Raw genomic sequence first — 18,342 nt, forward strand, 5'->3', positions numbered from 1 at the left:
CCAATGAAACTGCGTGGCTCTGAATGAGTTTCACTTTGTTTGGGGTTAGACTCATAGACTTTAAGGTCAGAAGGGACCATTATGGTCATCTAGTCTGACCTCCCGCATGATGCAGGCCACAAAAGCTGACCCACCCACTTTTCCTTAACTCAGCTGTTGAAGTCTCCAGATCGTGATTTAAAGACTTCAAGTCGCAGAGAATCCTCCAGCTTGCGACCCCTGCCCTATGCTGCGGAGGAAGGCGAAAAACCTCCAGGGCCTCTGCCAATCTACCCTGGAGGAAAATTCCTTCCCGACCCCAAATATGGCGATCAGTAGAACCCCGAGCATACAGGCAAGATTCTCCAGCCGGACCCTCATTTTACCAGCGATGGCACGTTATTGCCTAATTGACTAAAGTCACGTTATCCCATCAAACCATTCCCTCCATAAACTTATCTAGCCTAATCTTGAAGCCAGAGAGGTCTTTCGCCCCCAAAGTGCCTGGGTTCAGGCACTCAGGGTTGATAAAGCCCCCCGGGCTGGAACAGAAGGGAAGAATTCACACCAATATGTGTGTGTGCCATAGAGGCAGCATAGTGTAATGGGACTGAGCGCCGGGTTGGAGGTGGGGCCACCTGAGAGCTGTTCTCATCTCTGCATGGACTGGCCTTACAACCCCGATTCAGCTACACTGCGCCTTTGAATCTGAGGTACTGTAGATTCCGCTTGTTAGCTATCCCTTGGTTGCCAGCAAAAAGCTGCCATTATCCGACAGTTGCTAATAAGTGGATGTAGCAGGGTGCTGGTGCAGAGGCACCTAATTAGCCCCTGCTCAGCCAGCCCCAATCAGGGGAAATAGATTGGGGCTGGGGAGACGTCTGGTGCCTGGCCTTTAGAACTGGCTGCACCTGTGGGCCTGAAGTTTCAAGGGCTATAAAGGCTGGCTGGCAGGCAGAAGGAAGGGGGATGGCCAGGGGAACGTCAGTCTCCGGGCTGAGGGCAGGCTCTGGGTGGAAGGGGAGATTGTAAGGCCTGCAAACTGTATATAGTATCTTACTGGTGGTGGGAGAAGTCTGTAAATAAACCCACGGGTGCTGCAGAAGGAGAAGCCTCTCTGTGCTTTATTGGGGCCACAGGAAGAGGGGAGGGCAGAGGACCTGTTACAGTGGAAAGCAAGTTTGCAGGGCCGCAGCCAGGGAAGGCAGCGCTGGGGCATGCATGAGAGATGACAGATAGGATGGGGACTGACTGAAGAGCTCTGAAAATGCAGACAAGTCGCTTATGCTTGATACAATAGACAGTGGGGAGCCAGTGGAGGGATTCACTGTGTGACATGGTCAAAGCGACTGGCTAGGAAAATGGTCTTCGTAGCGGTATTCTGAATGGATGTGAGCAGGGCAAGACTGCGTTTGTCAAAGCCAGAGAAAAGGATGCTGCAGTAATCAAGACGTGAGATGAGGAGAGCTTGGAGGAGAGTTGTAGGTCAGGTCTGCTGTCCAAAGTTAAATCAACCCAGCTATGTCACTCAGAGGGGTGAAAAATCCACCCCCTTTGAGCGACATAGTGAAGGCGACCTAACCCCTGGAGTAGACAGCGCTAGGGCGATGGAAGAACTCTTCTGTCAATCTAGTTACCGCCTGTTGGGGAGGTGGATTAACAACAGCAGTGGGAGAACCGCCCCCTGTCACTGTAGTGAGAATCTACGTTTCAAGTGGAGAGAAGCTCCTCCGGGGAGGGATAGCTCAGTGGTTTGAGCATTGGCCTGCTAAACCCAGGGTTGTCAGTTCAGTCCTTGAGGGGGCTGTTTAGGGATCAGGGGCGAAAATCTGTCTGGGGATTGGTCCTGCTTTGAGCAGGAGGTTGGACTAGATGACCTCCTGAGGTTTCTTCCAACCCTGTTATTCTATGATTCTAAGCCCATAGCCAAGTGAATAGATGGGAAAGGATGTATCTTAGCGATGTTACACAGAAAGAATATGCAAGACTTTGGCTGTGTCTACACAATGTAGACTGAACCAGCACAGCTCTGCCGGTATAGCCCCTAGCATAGGTGCATCCTACCCTGACAGAAGGGGTTTTTCCATTGGTGTAAGAATGTCACCTCCCTGAAGGGTGGTAGCTACATTGACATTGACTACAACCTCTTCCGTCGACGTAGCTGCATCTACACTGGGAGTGGTTGGCAGCATAACAGTGACAGTTTGGGCAATTTTTCCCCACACCCCTGATCAAGGCACTATGTTGATAGAACGTTTTCAGTGTAGACAGAGGCTGGATATGAGGACCCCGCAAGATGTCCGAATCAAAAATGACACCCAGGTTCTGGGCCTGAATAATGGGCCAGATGGTGGTGGTGTCCACAGTGGGCAAGAAAGGAGGTATCAGGGAGGGCTTGGGGTGTGTGGGGAGATTAGGGGCTCTGGTTTAGCTATGCCGAGCTTGTGCTCAGATGTACGTGAGGGGTGTCAGAGCGACAGGCCGAGATTTTAGTTTGGACAGAAGGAGACAGGTGTGGAGTAAAGAGAGAGATCTGGGCACTGTCAGCGTAGAGATGGTAGTTAAATTTGTGTTTGCAGATGTGATTACGCAGAGATAAGGGGACCCAAGCAGAGCCCTAAGGAATCTCCACAGTGGGTCTGTCTGCACTGGGGTCCAGCTTGAGTAGACATACCTGCAGTAGCTGTGATAACAGGCGGAAGGAGCAGCAGGAGAAGAACCAAGATGGGTCAGAACCCTGGAACCCAAGGGAAGACAAAATTTTGAGAAGAGCATCAGCAGCGGTGTCCAAGTCGGCTGACCCGTCAAGGAGGGTGAGGATCGAGTACTGCTTCTGAGGTTGGGCTAGGAAGAATTCTCATTACAGACTTTGGTGAGAGTGGTTTCAGGACGTGCCGGGGGAGAAAGCCAAACTGGAGAGGGCTATGATGGAGCATACACACACACTCATGCTCAAGTGTTCCTTTTAGACTGTGAAAGTGGCTTTTCGGTGTTTCACATATATCAGCGTGAAAAATTCCCAGTCTCCTGAAGCATGTCAGAAAATGACAATATGCAGGGTGTGAAACCACCTGAATCAGCCTAACAAAATCACTCTGATGTTGACTATTTTAGCAGCTTTGTTGCCCAGTCCGAGAGAGCTGGAGGAGGGGAGCAAGGCTGGGTGGGAACACTTGGCAGAGAGGAGACCAGCACCTGCTCATTGGAAGCCTGCTCTAGCCCACAGAGTGGGATACTGCATTTGCAAAACTCAGCAATTTTATTGGATTTTGGGTTTTTTGAAAACGGAAATCCCAGAAACACGCACTAATCAAGGAGAGACTATCTGGAGTCAATGCTATTATATCCGGAAAATAGATTTTAATTTGAAAATAAAGTGCAGTCTCATATTACAGCTACATCATTTAAAATAACAGCAAGAGTAAGAATACCTTTGTGAGCATTATTAGAGATGGGCCTTACCCAGATTCCCGAACCAGCCTCCAGACACAGAGAGGGGGTGTGGCTCTGTGTTGCCTGGAGGTCCCTTTACGCTACTCTGGCGACGTAAAGAGGTGCTGAAGGCCTCAAATCTCCCCATGGAGATTCTCATAGACTCATGGGGTCTGTCTACACTGCAATTAGCCACCCACCGCTGGTCCGTGCCAGATGACTCGGGGTTGCGGGGCTCCGGGTGTGGGGCAATTTAAGTGCAGTGTATGCGCTGGGGCTTGGGCTGCTCTGGGACCCTCCCACCTCGCAGGGACATTTACACCACAATAAAACAGCCCCTTGGCCAGAGCCCTGCGAGCCCGAGTCAGCTGGCACGGGCCAGCCGCGGGATTTCATAGGTGCTGTATTGGGGGCAGGGGGCAAAGCACGCATATACATCCACGCACACGTGCCCACTGACGCCGGTTCCCTAGGCTCACTGGTTCTCTTCCCCCCGCCTGGAGTGGTACCCGGGCTGCAGGTGTGGGAGGGGATGGGACGGCTTAACGGGGGAGCCCCAGTCGCTGCTGGCAGCCACTCGGGCACCGGCTGCTGCAGCGATGTCGCTGCTCTAGTGCTGCTGGGGCCGCCTCCCTGCTGGGGCTGCTGCCACCAAGGGGACGCCACATGACGGGCTACTGCTCCCCCCCCCGCATCCCCTTCTCTTCCCCATCTCCTCCCCCTTACTCTTGTCTTTTCCCCTCCACACCACCCTCACCCTTGCCCTGTCCCCCCTACCCCCGTGGGCACTCATTGTACAGGAGACAGGTGGGCACTAGGACCAGGGCCGGCTCCAGGCACCAGCCCACCAAGCTTGTGCTTGGGGCGGCACCTGGAGGGGGGCGGCGCGGTGCTCCGGCTCCGGCCGCCGGGGAGAGCGGAGCTGCAGTGGGCTCGCCGCCCTCCCCCGGCGCTCTGGCCGCCAGGGAGAGCGGAGCCGCGACTGGGCTCGCCGCCCTCCCCGCGGCGCTCCGGCCGCCGGGAGAGCGGAGCCCCGGCCGGGCTCTCCGCCCTCCTCCCTGGGCTCCGGCCGCCAGCGGAGCCGCAGCGGTCTCGCCGCCCTCCCCCCGGCGCTCCAGCCGGTTGGGGAGAGCGGCCCGTGGCCGGGCTCGGAGCCCTCCCCTGCCGCACTCCGGGGGGGGGGGGCGGGGGGAGGCAGCGGGAGGCTTTTTTGCCTGGGGTGGCAAAAAAGCCAGAGCCGGCCCTGACTAGGACCCAGGAGGTGGCATCAGCTGCCGAGGCAGCAAACGTTCCGCCCCCCCCCGGCTCCCCACAAGCCGAAATGTGCAGGTGGGAAGTGCAGTGTGGGAAGGACAGAGCCCCTCTTCTCCCCCCCATGCCCCGAGGCAAGCCCAGCAAAGCAAGCCCTGCAGGGCAGCTTGGCACTCATAGAAATGGGGGAGCAAGCGGCACATGACCCCATGTAACCCCCCACACCTCGTTTCTGTTTGGGGGGGCAATGCCCCCCCACGTCCTCCAAACTACGTCCATGTGGGTTTTTAATTGCAGGGCAGACGTAACCATAGACGTCAAGGCCAGAAGGGAATGTCAGAATCATCTAGGCTGCCCTCCTGCATGTTGCCGGCCACAAAGCCTCACCCCCCAGTCCTGTAATAGGCCCACGACCCCTAGCTGAGTTGCTGAAGTCCTCAAAGGTGTTAAAGATTCTCCGTGTAAGCAGGCTCCCTGGCAGCAGAAAGCTGGTAGAACGGCTCTGCACTGTCCCTGTTGCAGCCCTGGCTGGGTGGTTCTGGGTGGGGGTTCAGGCTCTGCTGGCTGTCTAAGCCCCCTAGGGGGCCATGTGCAGCTCAAGCAAAAATCGGAGCAGCTGTGAGGCTGCTCTAACATACTTCAGGGCTGAGCCAGGGCCAGAAAAGCTTCCTTTGGCCTCTCCAACTCTGTTCTTGCCCTGAGTGCATCTCAGCCAGGGTGGGTCATTGGGGCCCTGGTTTGGGATCTGAGCTTCCCGCTCCAGTCTATCACTGTGATGGGCTGAATCCAAACACCCGGAACTGCTGGGGTCCAGATTTCCAACCCCCCAGGCTTCCAGGACAGCTCAGACCAGGCAGGGCTTAGGGAGACCTTGTGTGGAAACATGAGGCCGCAGAGGCTGGGAGCTAGGCAACCAGAGGGTCCGTCTATGTCCAGCCTCAACAGAGAGCCGAGTTTGGCATGCTCTCTGTCCGAGGGGCACCGCAGGCAGGAGTGTTGGCTCTGCTCATTACCAAGGTAAGGCCCTGGCCTGAGCTGTGGCTGAGGACCACACGGTGCAGCTCAGTAGGGGGCTGCAGAGGTGATGTCCTTCAGCCACCGAGGCGCTCTCCCAAGCTAGACCAGACTCCTCCGACTTACCCCAGTGCCAGCGGCCACGGCTCGCTGGGGCAGAGCCACACAACCTGGGCACCGTTGTACTGGCTCTGTGGCACCAGAGCTGGATTTACGGCCATGTTATGCTTCTGGTGTGTCACAAAGCGACCCTGGCATGGGGAATGTGGGCCCAGAAGTTCAGCCCGGTGTGGGGATTCGGCCAATCCCAGCTCTAGCCATACATCTTTAAGGCCTACTCCTTTCATGGCCAGCTGCAGCCTTGTCCTGGGCATCTGCCCGGCCACTTCCTTCAGAGCATATCCTCATTGCTTTCAAACACTGGATTCCTGTAAGCTACCCTGTTGTCCTCCACTGGTATCACCCTGGACTCTGAGAAGATGGTTTCGTTCAGAGGAGGCCAGGCTGAGTCCTGCTCCAGCATCCTTTGCAGCCTCTTGTAATGGCTCTTGGACTGGTACTGGAAGCACTTTTTGAGCAGCATCCAGAGGGCTCTGTTTTCAATGACAGCCTCCTGCGAAAGTAAGGGCCAAGAGTGAACTACTGACAAGCCTAGAGCACGGCTTTCCCCCTTCAACCACAGGACAGGCTCGGCACAAGGAGTGGGAAAGCAACTCTCCCACCCTGTCCTGCTGATACACCGCACCGCACAACCCCTGGGCTGCCCGCTTCAAACCCTCAGCTCTAACACTCCTACACCCTAGCAACCCCACTCAAACCAATGGGCCTTCACAGCTCTGAAAATCAGCCCAAGGGACTGAGGTCTTCTGGCAATGGAGTGGATGGTGCTTCACTCCACACTGCCTAATTACTGGAGGGTAAGAGAGGAGTTCATCTCTCGATGTTCATTCACTCCTGGGTCCCGTGGGGTAGCTGCCAGCAATGGGTGCCAAGCAGGGCCACTGATCCACTAGGATCTGGAGGGGGATCACCAGTGCTGCTCACGTTGGCTTCCCAGCATCCACTGCTGGTACAACATTGGGCTACTGTTGACTTGGGATGGAACTGGAGCAGTGACCTAAAGAGTAAAGGTTCCCATGATCAAGACCCTGAACCATCCTCTCTGCCCACAGGCAGGTGCATTTCCTTTAACAAACTCTGTGTGGCTCCAAGGTGTTGGGAACTCTTCAGTACCAAGTAGGTCTAAATTCAAGCTGCAACTCGCCTCCCTTCCCCACCAGCTTCACTGACCTGCTTCATCGCCGTGCGGCCAGTGTGTGGGGGCAAAGGAAAGAGGGTCCAAAATGGAAATAAGCCAGAGCCACATTGTCTCCACAGAGGAGGAATCTCCTGCTTTCTGCATGCACACAGTTAATTTCTGCTGCTGTAAACCAGAAGGGATCGCCAGCCTATGAATCATTCACATAAACAGCTGCCCTGGTGCTGAGTTGGGGGGTTGCTGGTCACAGCCCACTCTGGCTGATCGCATTCGAACCTATCTAGGTGGCCTCTGCTGTTTCAGCAGGATATGGTGTTCTTCACCGCCTGCCCTATGCTGTTGTGCAATGTCTCTGCAGCTCATGAAGTTGTTGCTGGACGTGTCCACGGTGGACAAATGAAAAGTTACTCATCAGTAACCACTAGTCGCTTAAGGACATTGCCCCATGCCTACCTCTGGGCACAAGCCACCTTCTGGAGGAACCGGCCCTCTGGGGCTGAGTCCCTCCTTGTGGGTATGACCATTCAGGTCTGACCTCTTAATGAGAAGTGGGGCCACAGCTGCCTCCCTTCCTTCTGCTAATGTGCAGCATTTGAGTGGAAAACCTCGAAGATGAGGAAGAAAATCCAAACCCTTCTCTGGCCCCGAGAGATGGGCCATCACCCAGCGGGAGCAGTGGTCCCAGTGCCGGCAGCTCATCTCAGAAGGAAAGGCGCCAAGGCTGGGATGCAGCAGCCCACTGCCAGGTTTGGACATTTGGATCCCAGTGAGCGCTGCTTTTCTAGATGTTCCCATGCTTGGTCGAGCCAGGGCAGGGAGGACACCTATGCCATATGGGAGTAATATGCAGAGCCAACACCCTGGGAAAAGCTTCTTTCACCCCAGTACGCACTGTGGAGTTTTGGGAGCCGTTTGGGCTCCCTCTGCAGAAAGAGCCCTGCAGATAAGTTACTGCAGGGAGGGGAAGAATGAAATTCTTAGCAGCACAGGAGTCCCCCTACCAGCTCAGACCTTAGTCCCCCCATCTGCTGCCTGATGTGCCCAGTGCCGGATGCCAGGGATATAGTCCATAATTAGCCAATTGGGCACTGTGGTGCATAGGCCAGGAGAGCGGAGGAGCTGGAGGGTGTACACAGTTCCTCTTGACCCCTGTAGTGGTAAATGTACCCCCGGAGCACAGGGCTGCTGCAGGCTTCTCCTAGCAGCCCTGCCCGAGTGAGACTGTTGGTTATGAACGAGCCCATCTCTAGACACAGCGTTTGGCACTATGAGCCTGTATGGCAGTGAATGCCACCTCCAGTTCCACCAGCAACCGAGTCCTTTCTTTCACCCGTTGTCAAAGCATTCGCTGTTAATTCTGCAAGTGACCAGGGAGCCTCCACACCCATTTTGCTATTTGGACACTCTTAAAGGTGAGATTAAACACAGGCTCTCACCTCTACAACGAAGGACACCGCGAATGTGACCAGCAGCATTATCACCATGGAGATTCTCCAGAAGGTGGGGGTGCACACGAGCTGGGAGAAAGGGAGATGGAAGCCAGTCAGCAATGTGTGTGCACCTGCGAGCGTTTGTGTGAGCTGACATCCTCAGAGCACAGCATCCTCGTTTGGCTGGACGTGTTAGCCACTACCTGCTGAGCTGACGGGGGTGAGCTTGGTCTCTAGCATGATGAAATCCTGATAAAGAAGAACTGAAAAAGCCTTTAATCTCATGACACAGCAGAGAAAACAGAGCTGCAGCTTTGGAACAGGAAATCTAATTTCTCTCTTTCTTTTTAAAAGCGCGAGAGCGAGAGAGGTCATTCCAGCTCCGAATCCAGATCCAGACTTCCCAAAGGTTGGGTATCTGGGAATCTCTGGTTCTGGTTCAACTCATTTGAGGGCTGGAGCCCAGATCCAAAATAGGGATTGGTGCTTTCACCCAGAGTTTGGGTTCCCATGTGTTTCTGTTTTTCCTCACCAAAGATTGAGGCTTCATCTATGATGTAAACTAAATCCCTCTCTTCCAAGCCGCTTCGAATGACATTGCTGTCATGACCGTTCTTCCCAGAGCCAGTTTTAGTCCATGATAACAGTGATGGTGAGAATGTGTTACTGTGGGTATGGAACTACCTGGGATAATGCTTCCTTTCAAGTGCCACTGGGTGAGGTGGGTTTGGTGACGTAGACACCTCCCCGGTAGGGACTGGACTGAACAATACACATAGGTCTCTATCCAGCTATCAGGTGGTAAGAGTGCCCAGATCCAAGCTGGTTTCAGTCTGGCAATGTAGAGGTGACCGAATGTATATCCCCAGAGCCCCAGGAACTGTTCAGTCCTTCTCATCTGACTCAAACCGACTTTAAACTTAACTTGGCTTCCGACTTACTGGAACACCCAGTGAGACTGTGCAGGTTGTCAGATGTGTCCTAATGCAGACTGTTAATGAAATACAGTATGCAGTGGTGTTGTAACCGTGTCAGTCCCAGGATTTTAGAGGGACAAGGTGGGGGTTGTAATATCTGTTATTGGACCAACTTCTGTTGGTGAGAGAGACGAGCTTTCGACCTTCCCTCACCCAGACCTGAGGAAGAGCTCTGTGTAAGCTCAAAAGCCTGTCTCCCTCTCACCAACAGAAGCTGGTCCAATCAAAAATATTCCCTCCCCTACCCGGTCTCTCTAATAAAATACAGGGTTAGAGCACAGAGAACACATCCTGACATGATACTTACATCCATCTGTGAGTAGAGACCGTCAATGTCGGCAAACACAAAGAAGACACAGATGCCCAGCTGTACTGCTAGCACAAGTACAAATATATCTAAGGGACAAGAGCAGTCAGGTGAAACAATGTGGTTATGAGCGTCCTCAGCTGCTCACATACTCCTGAGTACCTTCCCCCATTATTTACCGGCCATGCAGCGCAAAACTTCCATGAAATTGTGAAGAGTTTGGAGCTAAAGAAAAATAAACCGAGTAAAAAAACCCTAGCATTGGTCAGTCAAGGGCACACATGCGAGGCTGAGACAAGCCTTATATGTATAGATTTTAAGGCCAGAAAGGACCATTGTGATCTAATCTGACCTCCTGCATCCCAGAGGCCAGAGAACCTCACCCAGTGATTCCTGGATCGAGCCTGGTAACTTGTGCTCCCATCTCTTAGGAAGAAATCTGGGGTGAAACCCTGCCCCTGTTGAAGTCAATGGAAGTTTTGCTATTGACTTTCATGGGACCCAGGATATCACTTCTGATCTTGATTAAAGACTGCAAGTGACAGAGAATCTATCACATCCCTAGGTAAGGTATTCTAGGGGTGAATTACTCTCCCTGTTAAAGTGTGCCCCTTATTTCTAGTCTGAATGGCTCTATTGTCAGCTTCCAGCCACTGGATCTTGCTTCGCTTTTGCGTGCTGGACTGAGAAGTCCTCTGCTGTCAGAAATCTCTCCATGCAGGTACTTGCAGTCATGATCAAGTCACCTCTTAACCATCTCGAAGAAATGTGATGCTCATGCCCATCCCCGCCAGTGCCCCTAACAAAGAGCCAGACACGCAATCCTCACTCTGGGCTAATTCAACCCTAAAGCAAGGAAAATTCCAAGAGAGTTTTGCCTGATTGGGAATGTTAGGACTGGTCCCTCAGAAAGGGTTATCAGCTCAACGAACACCTCCCATTGCAGCTGTCGGGGCTGGACCCGCTGAGCATTTCCTGGTGGACTCTCACAGAGGTGAGGAAGGGAGAGCTGTGCTGCAAGGCGAAGGCCTAGACAGCTTCCTAGGTTTTGTTCATTTCTGACTTCTGGTTGGGCCTTGTGAACGGCCGGCTAGGAGCTCGGGAGTGATTTCCCCCGGGTGGGCACCAGAGGCCATCAGAGCGCACTCCCAGAAAGAGCCAGGGACTTCCTCCTTTTCAGTTTGTCTTTGTGGGGTGTATTTTGGGGCCAGGCAGTGAGTTAACAGGCAATCAGCTCTGGATTCTCATTGCTACTCTGGCCCTTGACTGGGTGATGGGGCCGTTGAAAATGTTCTGGTTTTGGTTTAGTTTTCCTTTGGGATGGGCCCAGACTAAAGCCCTGAATCCTAATCCTCTCAGACATTGGTCTATCAGCAGGCTGCAGGGGGCACAGGCCTGCTTAGTGGTACCCAGAGCAAAGGCTGGTGGGTAGCCGGCATTTTAATTCTGGTTCTTCTCTTCTTGACATGTGTGGCTGGTCCACATTAGCCTTGGAAAGGCCGCCCACCCCACCACCCCACCAGACACCAAATACCGTTTGTTTGTAGTTTGTTTCATACCAGTTCAGGGGAGCTGATAAACAGGCTGCCCTTTTCTAGATTCCCCTCTTGCTGAAATGCGCCCCAGTCACCAGCTCAGATCCACAAAGTTCGCGGCAAATTCTGAGAGATGCCGGGCCCCGGGAACCATTGGAGCCGTGCGTCTCAACCAGTTCGATGCTTTTGAAAAATTGTTGGTCCCCTATTTTTGAAAATGTTGGCCAACAAAGCTTTTGCCAAGGTGTTTCCTAGTGAGCTGGCTTTCTCGGGCTCTGCGCCAGGCCATGCTCTGCCTGTCACATGGAATCAGTGCATTGTACTCACAGTTCGTGTGCACGGGCTGCCGGAAGGGCTTTCCCTTGGAGAACACCAGTGCTACCATGAGGCAGTTGATGGTGCTAAGGAGCCACACTGTGGTATTTTCATAGCTCTTGTAGCCATTGTCCACCCTCTCTCCGGCATCTGCATTCTCCATCCCAGTGAAACCGATGGTGGCAGCGGAGGAAGAATTCTCCACATGGCTTTTATTCCCACTGAGGCAGGCACTGTGAAAGAGGAGGCCCTGTGGTCAGTAATGACAGCCGGCATGGCTGGACCAGCCTCCAGCTGGGACTCCCAGAGCGTTCTCAGTCACTAATGAATGGGCCTCTGGCAGCTCTGAGAGGGAGGTACATTTTGTTATCCCTGCTTTACAGATGAAGAAACTGAGGCAGGGAGAGGGGAATTGATCTGCCCAACAGTGAGGCAGTGGCAGAGGTGGCACTAGATTCCCCAGTCTCCTGACACCCAGAGCCTGTGCGCAAACCACTAGACCATACTTCCCCTTCCCAGAGCTTTGCCATCCATTGTAATAGTACCCAGGCGGTATATTGACATTTACATGGAACCAAACAGGAACCTTCGTTGCAGTAACTGCTGCCCCAAATACTCTCCTTTTGCTATTAGAAATCGTACCCAAGTGATCTGGAGTTCCTGGACTATGCGTAACACACTAGGGCCAATGACTCGTACAAGGAAAACCCCAGCCTGTCTACACCAGCCTCCTCAATGTGGCTGCCAAAGCAGACCCCCGCAGAGTGCGTCTGAGCACTGTGATGCACACCCTCCCCTTGCCCCACCTGGCCTAGCAGTCCCTGTGCTCTGGGAGCTCACGCTCTGGTCTCTCCTGCTCGACCATCCTGCTGTGAGTTCAGCAGAAGCTCTATTACACGTAATCGCTCCTCTGGGGCCTGGGCCTAGCCCAGTTCCCAAGCTTGTCAATAGCGACATGTACGCCAGCCCCACTGTGCCTGGAGTCCCCAGCACGGGGCTTACCTGTAGATGTTGTGCTGAGCGTACCAGGGCTGCTTCTGGACGGTGACAAAGCCAAAAACCTGCATGCACAGGCTGAACAGGATGTTCAGGACCACGGACAGTAGCAAAGGGGGCGAGATCAGCTGGCCTGGAGGCCTGTATGGGACCAGCTTTGGGTAGGCACCGTTCAAACTCACTGATAAAAGAAGAATGGATTTTTTTTTTACTAGTACATCCAAGATACCAGCAGCTTGACACTATTATCAGCCATTTAGGGTTAATTGACAGCATCTGACGTCTGTGAAGTTATTTTGGAAAACCCCCAGGCCTGCTGTTCCCCTCATGCGCACGCTTCAGGGGGGTTACTCCTGATTTACCCTAGCATCAGGGAGAGGTACAGCTCAGTGGAATATCCTGATGCAATGATGCCAAGCAGGGGGTTCATAGCAAGGGAGCTCTCATCAGGCACCAAGAGTCATGGCTGGCACTTTTAAGGCTGCTGTAATCGAGGTCTTTCCCCGCTCTCTGAACCCCACCATGTGCAGAGCGCTGCTGTCTGCCGTCACACACACACAGAAAGCACTGCAGGCGTAGCACCCCTGTCCTTACTTTCCCTGTGCTTAGAGCGCCCGGGGATTTACTCTTCTCTGTCTCAAACTTGTCTTTCTCTTTTCCCCTCTCTCTTCTCTAGCACTGGTTTCCGCCTTCCACCAGCAGTGCCCAGCTTTCTCCTCCACTGCTTCTGACATCTAGCACGTCCTTATTGCATGTCTCTGCCTTAGCTCTCCGAACCGTTTGCAACCTCAAACGAAAACCCCTTTCCTGCCTGGCCTCTTTTCTAGATCTGTGCATCCACCGTGTTAGATCTTATGGTGTAAATCTGTAATCCTGGTCTTTACATGTGGAGAGTACTATGGAGTAAATTCACAGTAAAGCTGTCTTGTTTGTCTACAGTAGCAAGATAGAGCAGAGGAGAGTGTATCCATGAAGCTCTTCTTTCCCCCACGTTCCCTTATAACATTACACTCACCTCTTTAATGCACAGCTTTAATGTGCGGTATGGGCACTCAGTTCATTATGTGCTGCATTGTGAGTGGCCATCAGCTGCAGATCCACTCTCTCCCATGCAGGCTTTTATGGAGCTGGCTTGTTACAGCTGTTGCAGTGAATTAGAGTGACAAGAGCCAGATCTCGGAACAAGCTGTGAATCCCCAAAGGGGTTCTAAACAAATCTGTAGGGCCAGCCCGCGCTGGGTGCTACGTGGTCACACTGGCTGCTTGCACAAAGATTGTACTCTTTGGTCCCAGTGATTTTAACCTGTATCAAGGAGCGAATGCTCTTCTCCAATTGCAGTTGAACTGGGGACTGCGAACTTTTGACCTTACCCCACTGGCTGTGGCTTACTATCGGGCCCTCCCCCAATGCACCCTTACGCTCTTTCACTTCCGCATGGCTCCGTCTGTATCTCCTGCCCCTGGGATCTTCCAGCTTTGCCTCGATAGTAGAGAAGGCCCTGAGTTTCCTTTCCACCTCAAGTTTCTCTGCACGAGCCGCTGTTGTCTCTCGCCCATAAGAAATTCTCCCAGTTACTGAGACTCACCCCAGATCTGGCTGCCTATCAGCCCAGCACCAAGGATTTCCCATCTACTCGAACCCTTTTCTCTTATTGCGCGGTAAGCCCTCTCTGCTGATTTAAATATACTGTACTCGCTGCGGGGTTTTCTTTTTCTTTTTCAGTGTGCAGGAATATACACTTCCCGGGAGGAAGAAATTAGCTGAGATCTATTCTCACCCCTACGCAAAAGGTGACTATGGAGCTTACTTGTTATACCAATTACAGTGGTAATAGCCAGATCTTGGAATAAAAACTGGTAATTCCCAAAGGAGTTTAGTTGCTGAAAGGAGAAACAAAAAGAAAACACAAATCAGACATTTGCCGTAGGGTTGTTTGTTTCATCTTCATAAACCCACAGTGTTTCCATAGGGCTAATACTCTGCAGTTTGCTCTGAAAGCCTTGGGAATGCTATTCAGCCAGATGATGTGTACCATGAGTGACAATCCTTCCAACAGAGGCCCTGTCGCCGAGCTTGCACTAAACACAATCGTTTTGTGCATGGTCATTGTGCAAGCTAAGGATCCTTCCAGCTCACTCAAAAAATGAAGAGAGACTGATCTGAAGGGGCAAGTTCTTTTCTTGATGCCGGATGATTTCTGAATGCAAATCCCTCCTCACTAAATGGGAAGGCTCCATCCAAAGGCAATTTAGGGTGCTCTGGCATTTTTAGCCAATGCACTTTTTAACAGCTGAAAAGTTTCCCTGTGCTCATCTGCCGAAGAACCTCTCTCCTCTCCTGCAGCCCCCCTCTGCAAGCAATCCCTTAGCCTCTCTTCTCACCCTCCATCACCTGTGCACATGCCTTTGCCTGAGATAGCGTGCTGCATCTTGCCTTCTGTGTGTGCATTTGGCTGGCCCTGCTTTGGGCCTGGGCCTTCTCCCCCTGAAGTCAATGGCAAAAGTCGCTCCATTTTACAGTTGGGGAGACTGAGGCACAGAGCAGTCCAGCAACTTGCCATAGGGCACACAAGGAGTCTGTGGCTCAGCTGGGAGAAGAAATCAGCTCTCCTGGCTGTGTCTTGGCCATTAGACCCTCCTCCCCCTCTACGGGAGCAGAGGCCTACTTCAGTTCTAACTGACAAACTCCTGGTCCCAGAGCCATACCCAGTAAAGCAGGAGAACACCAAGGTACTGGATGGTGCTGTACAGTGCCATGTACTTAAACACGCAGAATGAAGTGACGAGAGCAGCGCGACCTTGCCTGTGTATGGAAGAGAAAAGATGATAATGATTAGCGGACGGGGGAGGGTGGGGTGCAGCTTTCCCCAGTCCTTTGAAAGTCGGGTTGAAAAGCAGTGCACGAGATATGGGATGATGACTCCCTGACGGATTATCACCTGGGCCTGTCCTTTTGAATATGAATGTTGTAGCAATGAATTCCTTTGCTGAACTGCTGCTATGCAGCAGTAGGACGTGACCCTGCTAACCCCGACTCCAGGGTATAGTCCTGACGCCATTCGCCCCAGACACTGGCTAGCTAAAGAGCATTGAAACTGTAAAGTGTGCTGGGGGTGTTAAGCGTTCTTAGTAAGGCAAGAATACACCAGGGGGCTCTTCCCCGAGCTTTTCAAATCACTGGAGGAACACGGCTGTCTCAGCTATGTGAAATCAGGGCCCCGGCCTTCCTACAAGGAAAGCCAGTAGCTCATGGATTTCAAGTGCAAACAAAGCAGAGGGGTGTTCTGGGAGGCAGCAAGTCTATTAGTTAGAGCAGTACCCTGGCAGTCAGGACTCCTGGGTTCTAGTCCCAACAAATCCTGTCTCTTTAAGCTGTGGTGGGAGGGTTGCTGGGAGCGGCTCTAGGCAGAAGCTCTACACTAAAGCAGCAGAGAGAGAAGTGCTAAGGATAACACTGGTTTCCTTATTCTGATCAAGTTCCTTGTTCAGTGTCGGAAGAAAGTGACTCATTCTGTGATGCTTGACCATTGTCACATGACGTGTGTAGCCTTGGGCAACTAATTTAGGGCCCAGTCCTGCTTCCCTTTGCTTCAACAGGAGCAGGAGCTAGTCCATACCTTCCATACCCTGGTTTGCCAATCAGTGAAATGGGGACAATGTTATTTCCCTACCTCGTGGGACATTGCAAGGGTTCATTATGAGCTTTGAGATCCTCAGGGGATGGCCCCGCACGGTGTTATTTTATTAGCTCTTTGCACAGTGCGGCAGGGCCCTGTGATGGAGGCCACTATAGCAGTGCCCAGATTTAGCACAATGGACACATCTGTCTCTTTGTATAGCTCTTTCTTCTTCCTATTTCCCTGGCACTGAAATCCTTCTTAGCCACATGATCCACAGCTGTGGCAGGCCTCCCCCTTCGCAGCTGTGAGGAAATGAAGAGTCCTTGTACTGAAAGCTGTTCTCTTAGACAGGAGCAGTGCAAAGCGCATCCTCAGGGCCCTGGAGTTTGATGTAGGTTCTGCTGGGATGGGAAAGCCCAGCTGTAACGTGGGACAGGAGCCGATTTCCCTGCTCTAGCAGTGCGCTAAGAGCTTGCGCTCACCTGATCAGCTCGGGCACACACTCTATGCTGGGGGTTCGGGACGTGAAAGGTGAAGCCACCGACGCCTCCTGCTCTGACAACGATATCCCAGCGTGGGCCATTTTCAAAGCCTGAAATGCACAGCCCTGGTCAGTACCCTCCGGCTGGCAATGCACACTGACTGGCCGGCCAGCCTACCAATCAACGCCATCTGTGTACTCCACAGGGCCGCCGGGAGCCAGACAGTGCCACCCCAGCAGTGCACAATACAGGCTGCCGATGGGGCATGGCCAGTCCCTCTGGGAGATGCTCTAACGCATCTCCTTAGTCCCCTCCTATGGCATGTCAGCTGTATCTTCCAGCTATCTTCCCTGGCAGATCCCAGGGCATAGGCATGGGAATTAGGGATGCAGGGGGTGCTGCCGGGCCTGCACGACTGAGGTCTTAGTTGCCGCCCTGCATGCCCCGGGTTTTGGCTGCCGGCCCTGCGCGCCCGGAGTCCCGGCTGCCGGCCCTGCGCGCCCGGAGTCCCGGCTGCCGGCCCTGCGCGCCCGGAGTCCCGGCTGCCGGCCCTGTGCGCCCGGAGTCCCGGCTGCCGGCCCTGCGCGCCCGAGTCCCGGCTGCCGGCCTTGTGTGCCCGGAGTCCCAGCCTCACCTCTAGGGTGGGAGGAGCGGATAGGGGTAAGGGGGCTGGCTTTTAGCACCCCCACTATTACAAATGTTCCAGTGCCACTTCCCCCCGGCAAGGTGTCAGTGTAAACCCTGCTACTCTCCGCTGGGGGGCGGATCGCTCTTGGGGGCAGCTGCTCCCACTGGCACAGGGCTCTATATGGACTGAGGCAGGGAAGAGTCCAACCCAGGGGCTGTACAGGGGGAAGGTAAGAGCTCTTTGTTATTCGCTACCTACAGTGAACAGCCGCCTCTTAAACTGCACCATTAAAGGGTGTATTAAAAAGACTGGACTGTCCCCACAGGACAATGCTCCTTATCCCCGACCTTCTGTTCCCAATCATTTAAAAACCCCGCTGATGGCCATGGGAGTCTCTCATGGGGCTTTCAGGGGAGATGGATTGGTCCCGAAGGCCCTAACTCTGCAACGAGCTCCACCCATGGATGGCTCTTGTCCCTGGGAGGAACTCACTGCAGGATCATGGCCTAAGCCAGCTGTCCTTGATGCAGCTGCTCTGTGGAGAACTTGCCTCTCCAGGGCTACTAAACCTGGGATATTTCCCTGGCACTGAAATGCGCTTTTCAAACCATGTTTAAGTTGGGTTTCCACTCACCCCACAGTCATTGGCTCCATCTCCGCACATGCCCACAAAGTAACTGTAAACCAAACCAAAGAGCATTTCAGCACGGGGCGAAGGGAGCTGGGGGGGTTAGTCTGCAAAGCATTTGACGCTTTAGATGGAAAGGGCTGTGAGGATTTGCAGGTCTGGAACCCAGGTCGGCTGGCTCCTGGGTGGCTGCGATGTCTACACCACCACCTGACAGTCTGGGGACATGGGGAATAGCAGCTGGTGATCCCTACGGGTCCTAGCACCACTGGATGTCCCACCCACAGAGATCCTGGCTGGTGGAGCCTTCCACATTCCCTGATTGGCCCAGGCACACTATTTAAGGCCTAGAAAAACAGCTGCAGGCTGCCTGGGCAACTAGGCAGAGCCCTGACTTGCTGCTGCAAACAGAGCCTGTGGTGCACTCCTGATACCTGGCCTAGCTCTTGGGTCCTGGTCCCCTGCTCCACTCCCCTGGTCCCCTTCCTAG

General features: G+C 53.5%; 1 protein-coding gene across 1 annotated transcript in view; it reads right to left on the reverse strand.

Moving 5' to 3' along the window:
- Nucleotides 1–6,067: 6,067 nt before the first annotated feature.
- LOC135883351 (probable cation-transporting ATPase 13A4) overlaps nucleotides 6,068–18,342 on the reverse strand; it is a 69,265-nt gene continuing 56,990 nt past the window's right edge. The window contains exons 22-30 of the mRNA XM_065410414.1: nucleotides 17,859–17,901; nucleotides 16,597–16,706; nucleotides 15,201–15,297; nucleotides 14,303–14,375; nucleotides 12,501–12,675; nucleotides 11,511–11,731; nucleotides 9,649–9,737; nucleotides 8,371–8,451; nucleotides 6,068–6,289 (exon numbers count right to left, since the gene is read on the reverse strand). Of these exons, the coding sequence (XP_065266486.1) occupies nucleotides 6,068–6,289; nucleotides 8,371–8,451; nucleotides 9,649–9,737; nucleotides 11,511–11,731; nucleotides 12,501–12,675; nucleotides 14,303–14,375; nucleotides 15,201–15,297; nucleotides 16,597–16,706; nucleotides 17,859–17,901 (1,111 nt within the window). The remainder of the gene's footprint in view (nucleotides 6,290–8,370; nucleotides 8,452–9,648; nucleotides 9,738–11,510; nucleotides 11,732–12,500; nucleotides 12,676–14,302; nucleotides 14,376–15,200; nucleotides 15,298–16,596; nucleotides 16,707–17,858; nucleotides 17,902–18,342) is intronic.

Source organism: Emys orbicularis, chromosome 9 (genome assembly GCF_028017835.1).
Source record: "Emys orbicularis isolate rEmyOrb1 chromosome 9, rEmyOrb1.hap1, whole genome shotgun sequence".
Classification (NCBI taxonomy): domain Eukaryota; kingdom Metazoa; phylum Chordata; order Testudines; family Emydidae; genus Emys; species Emys orbicularis.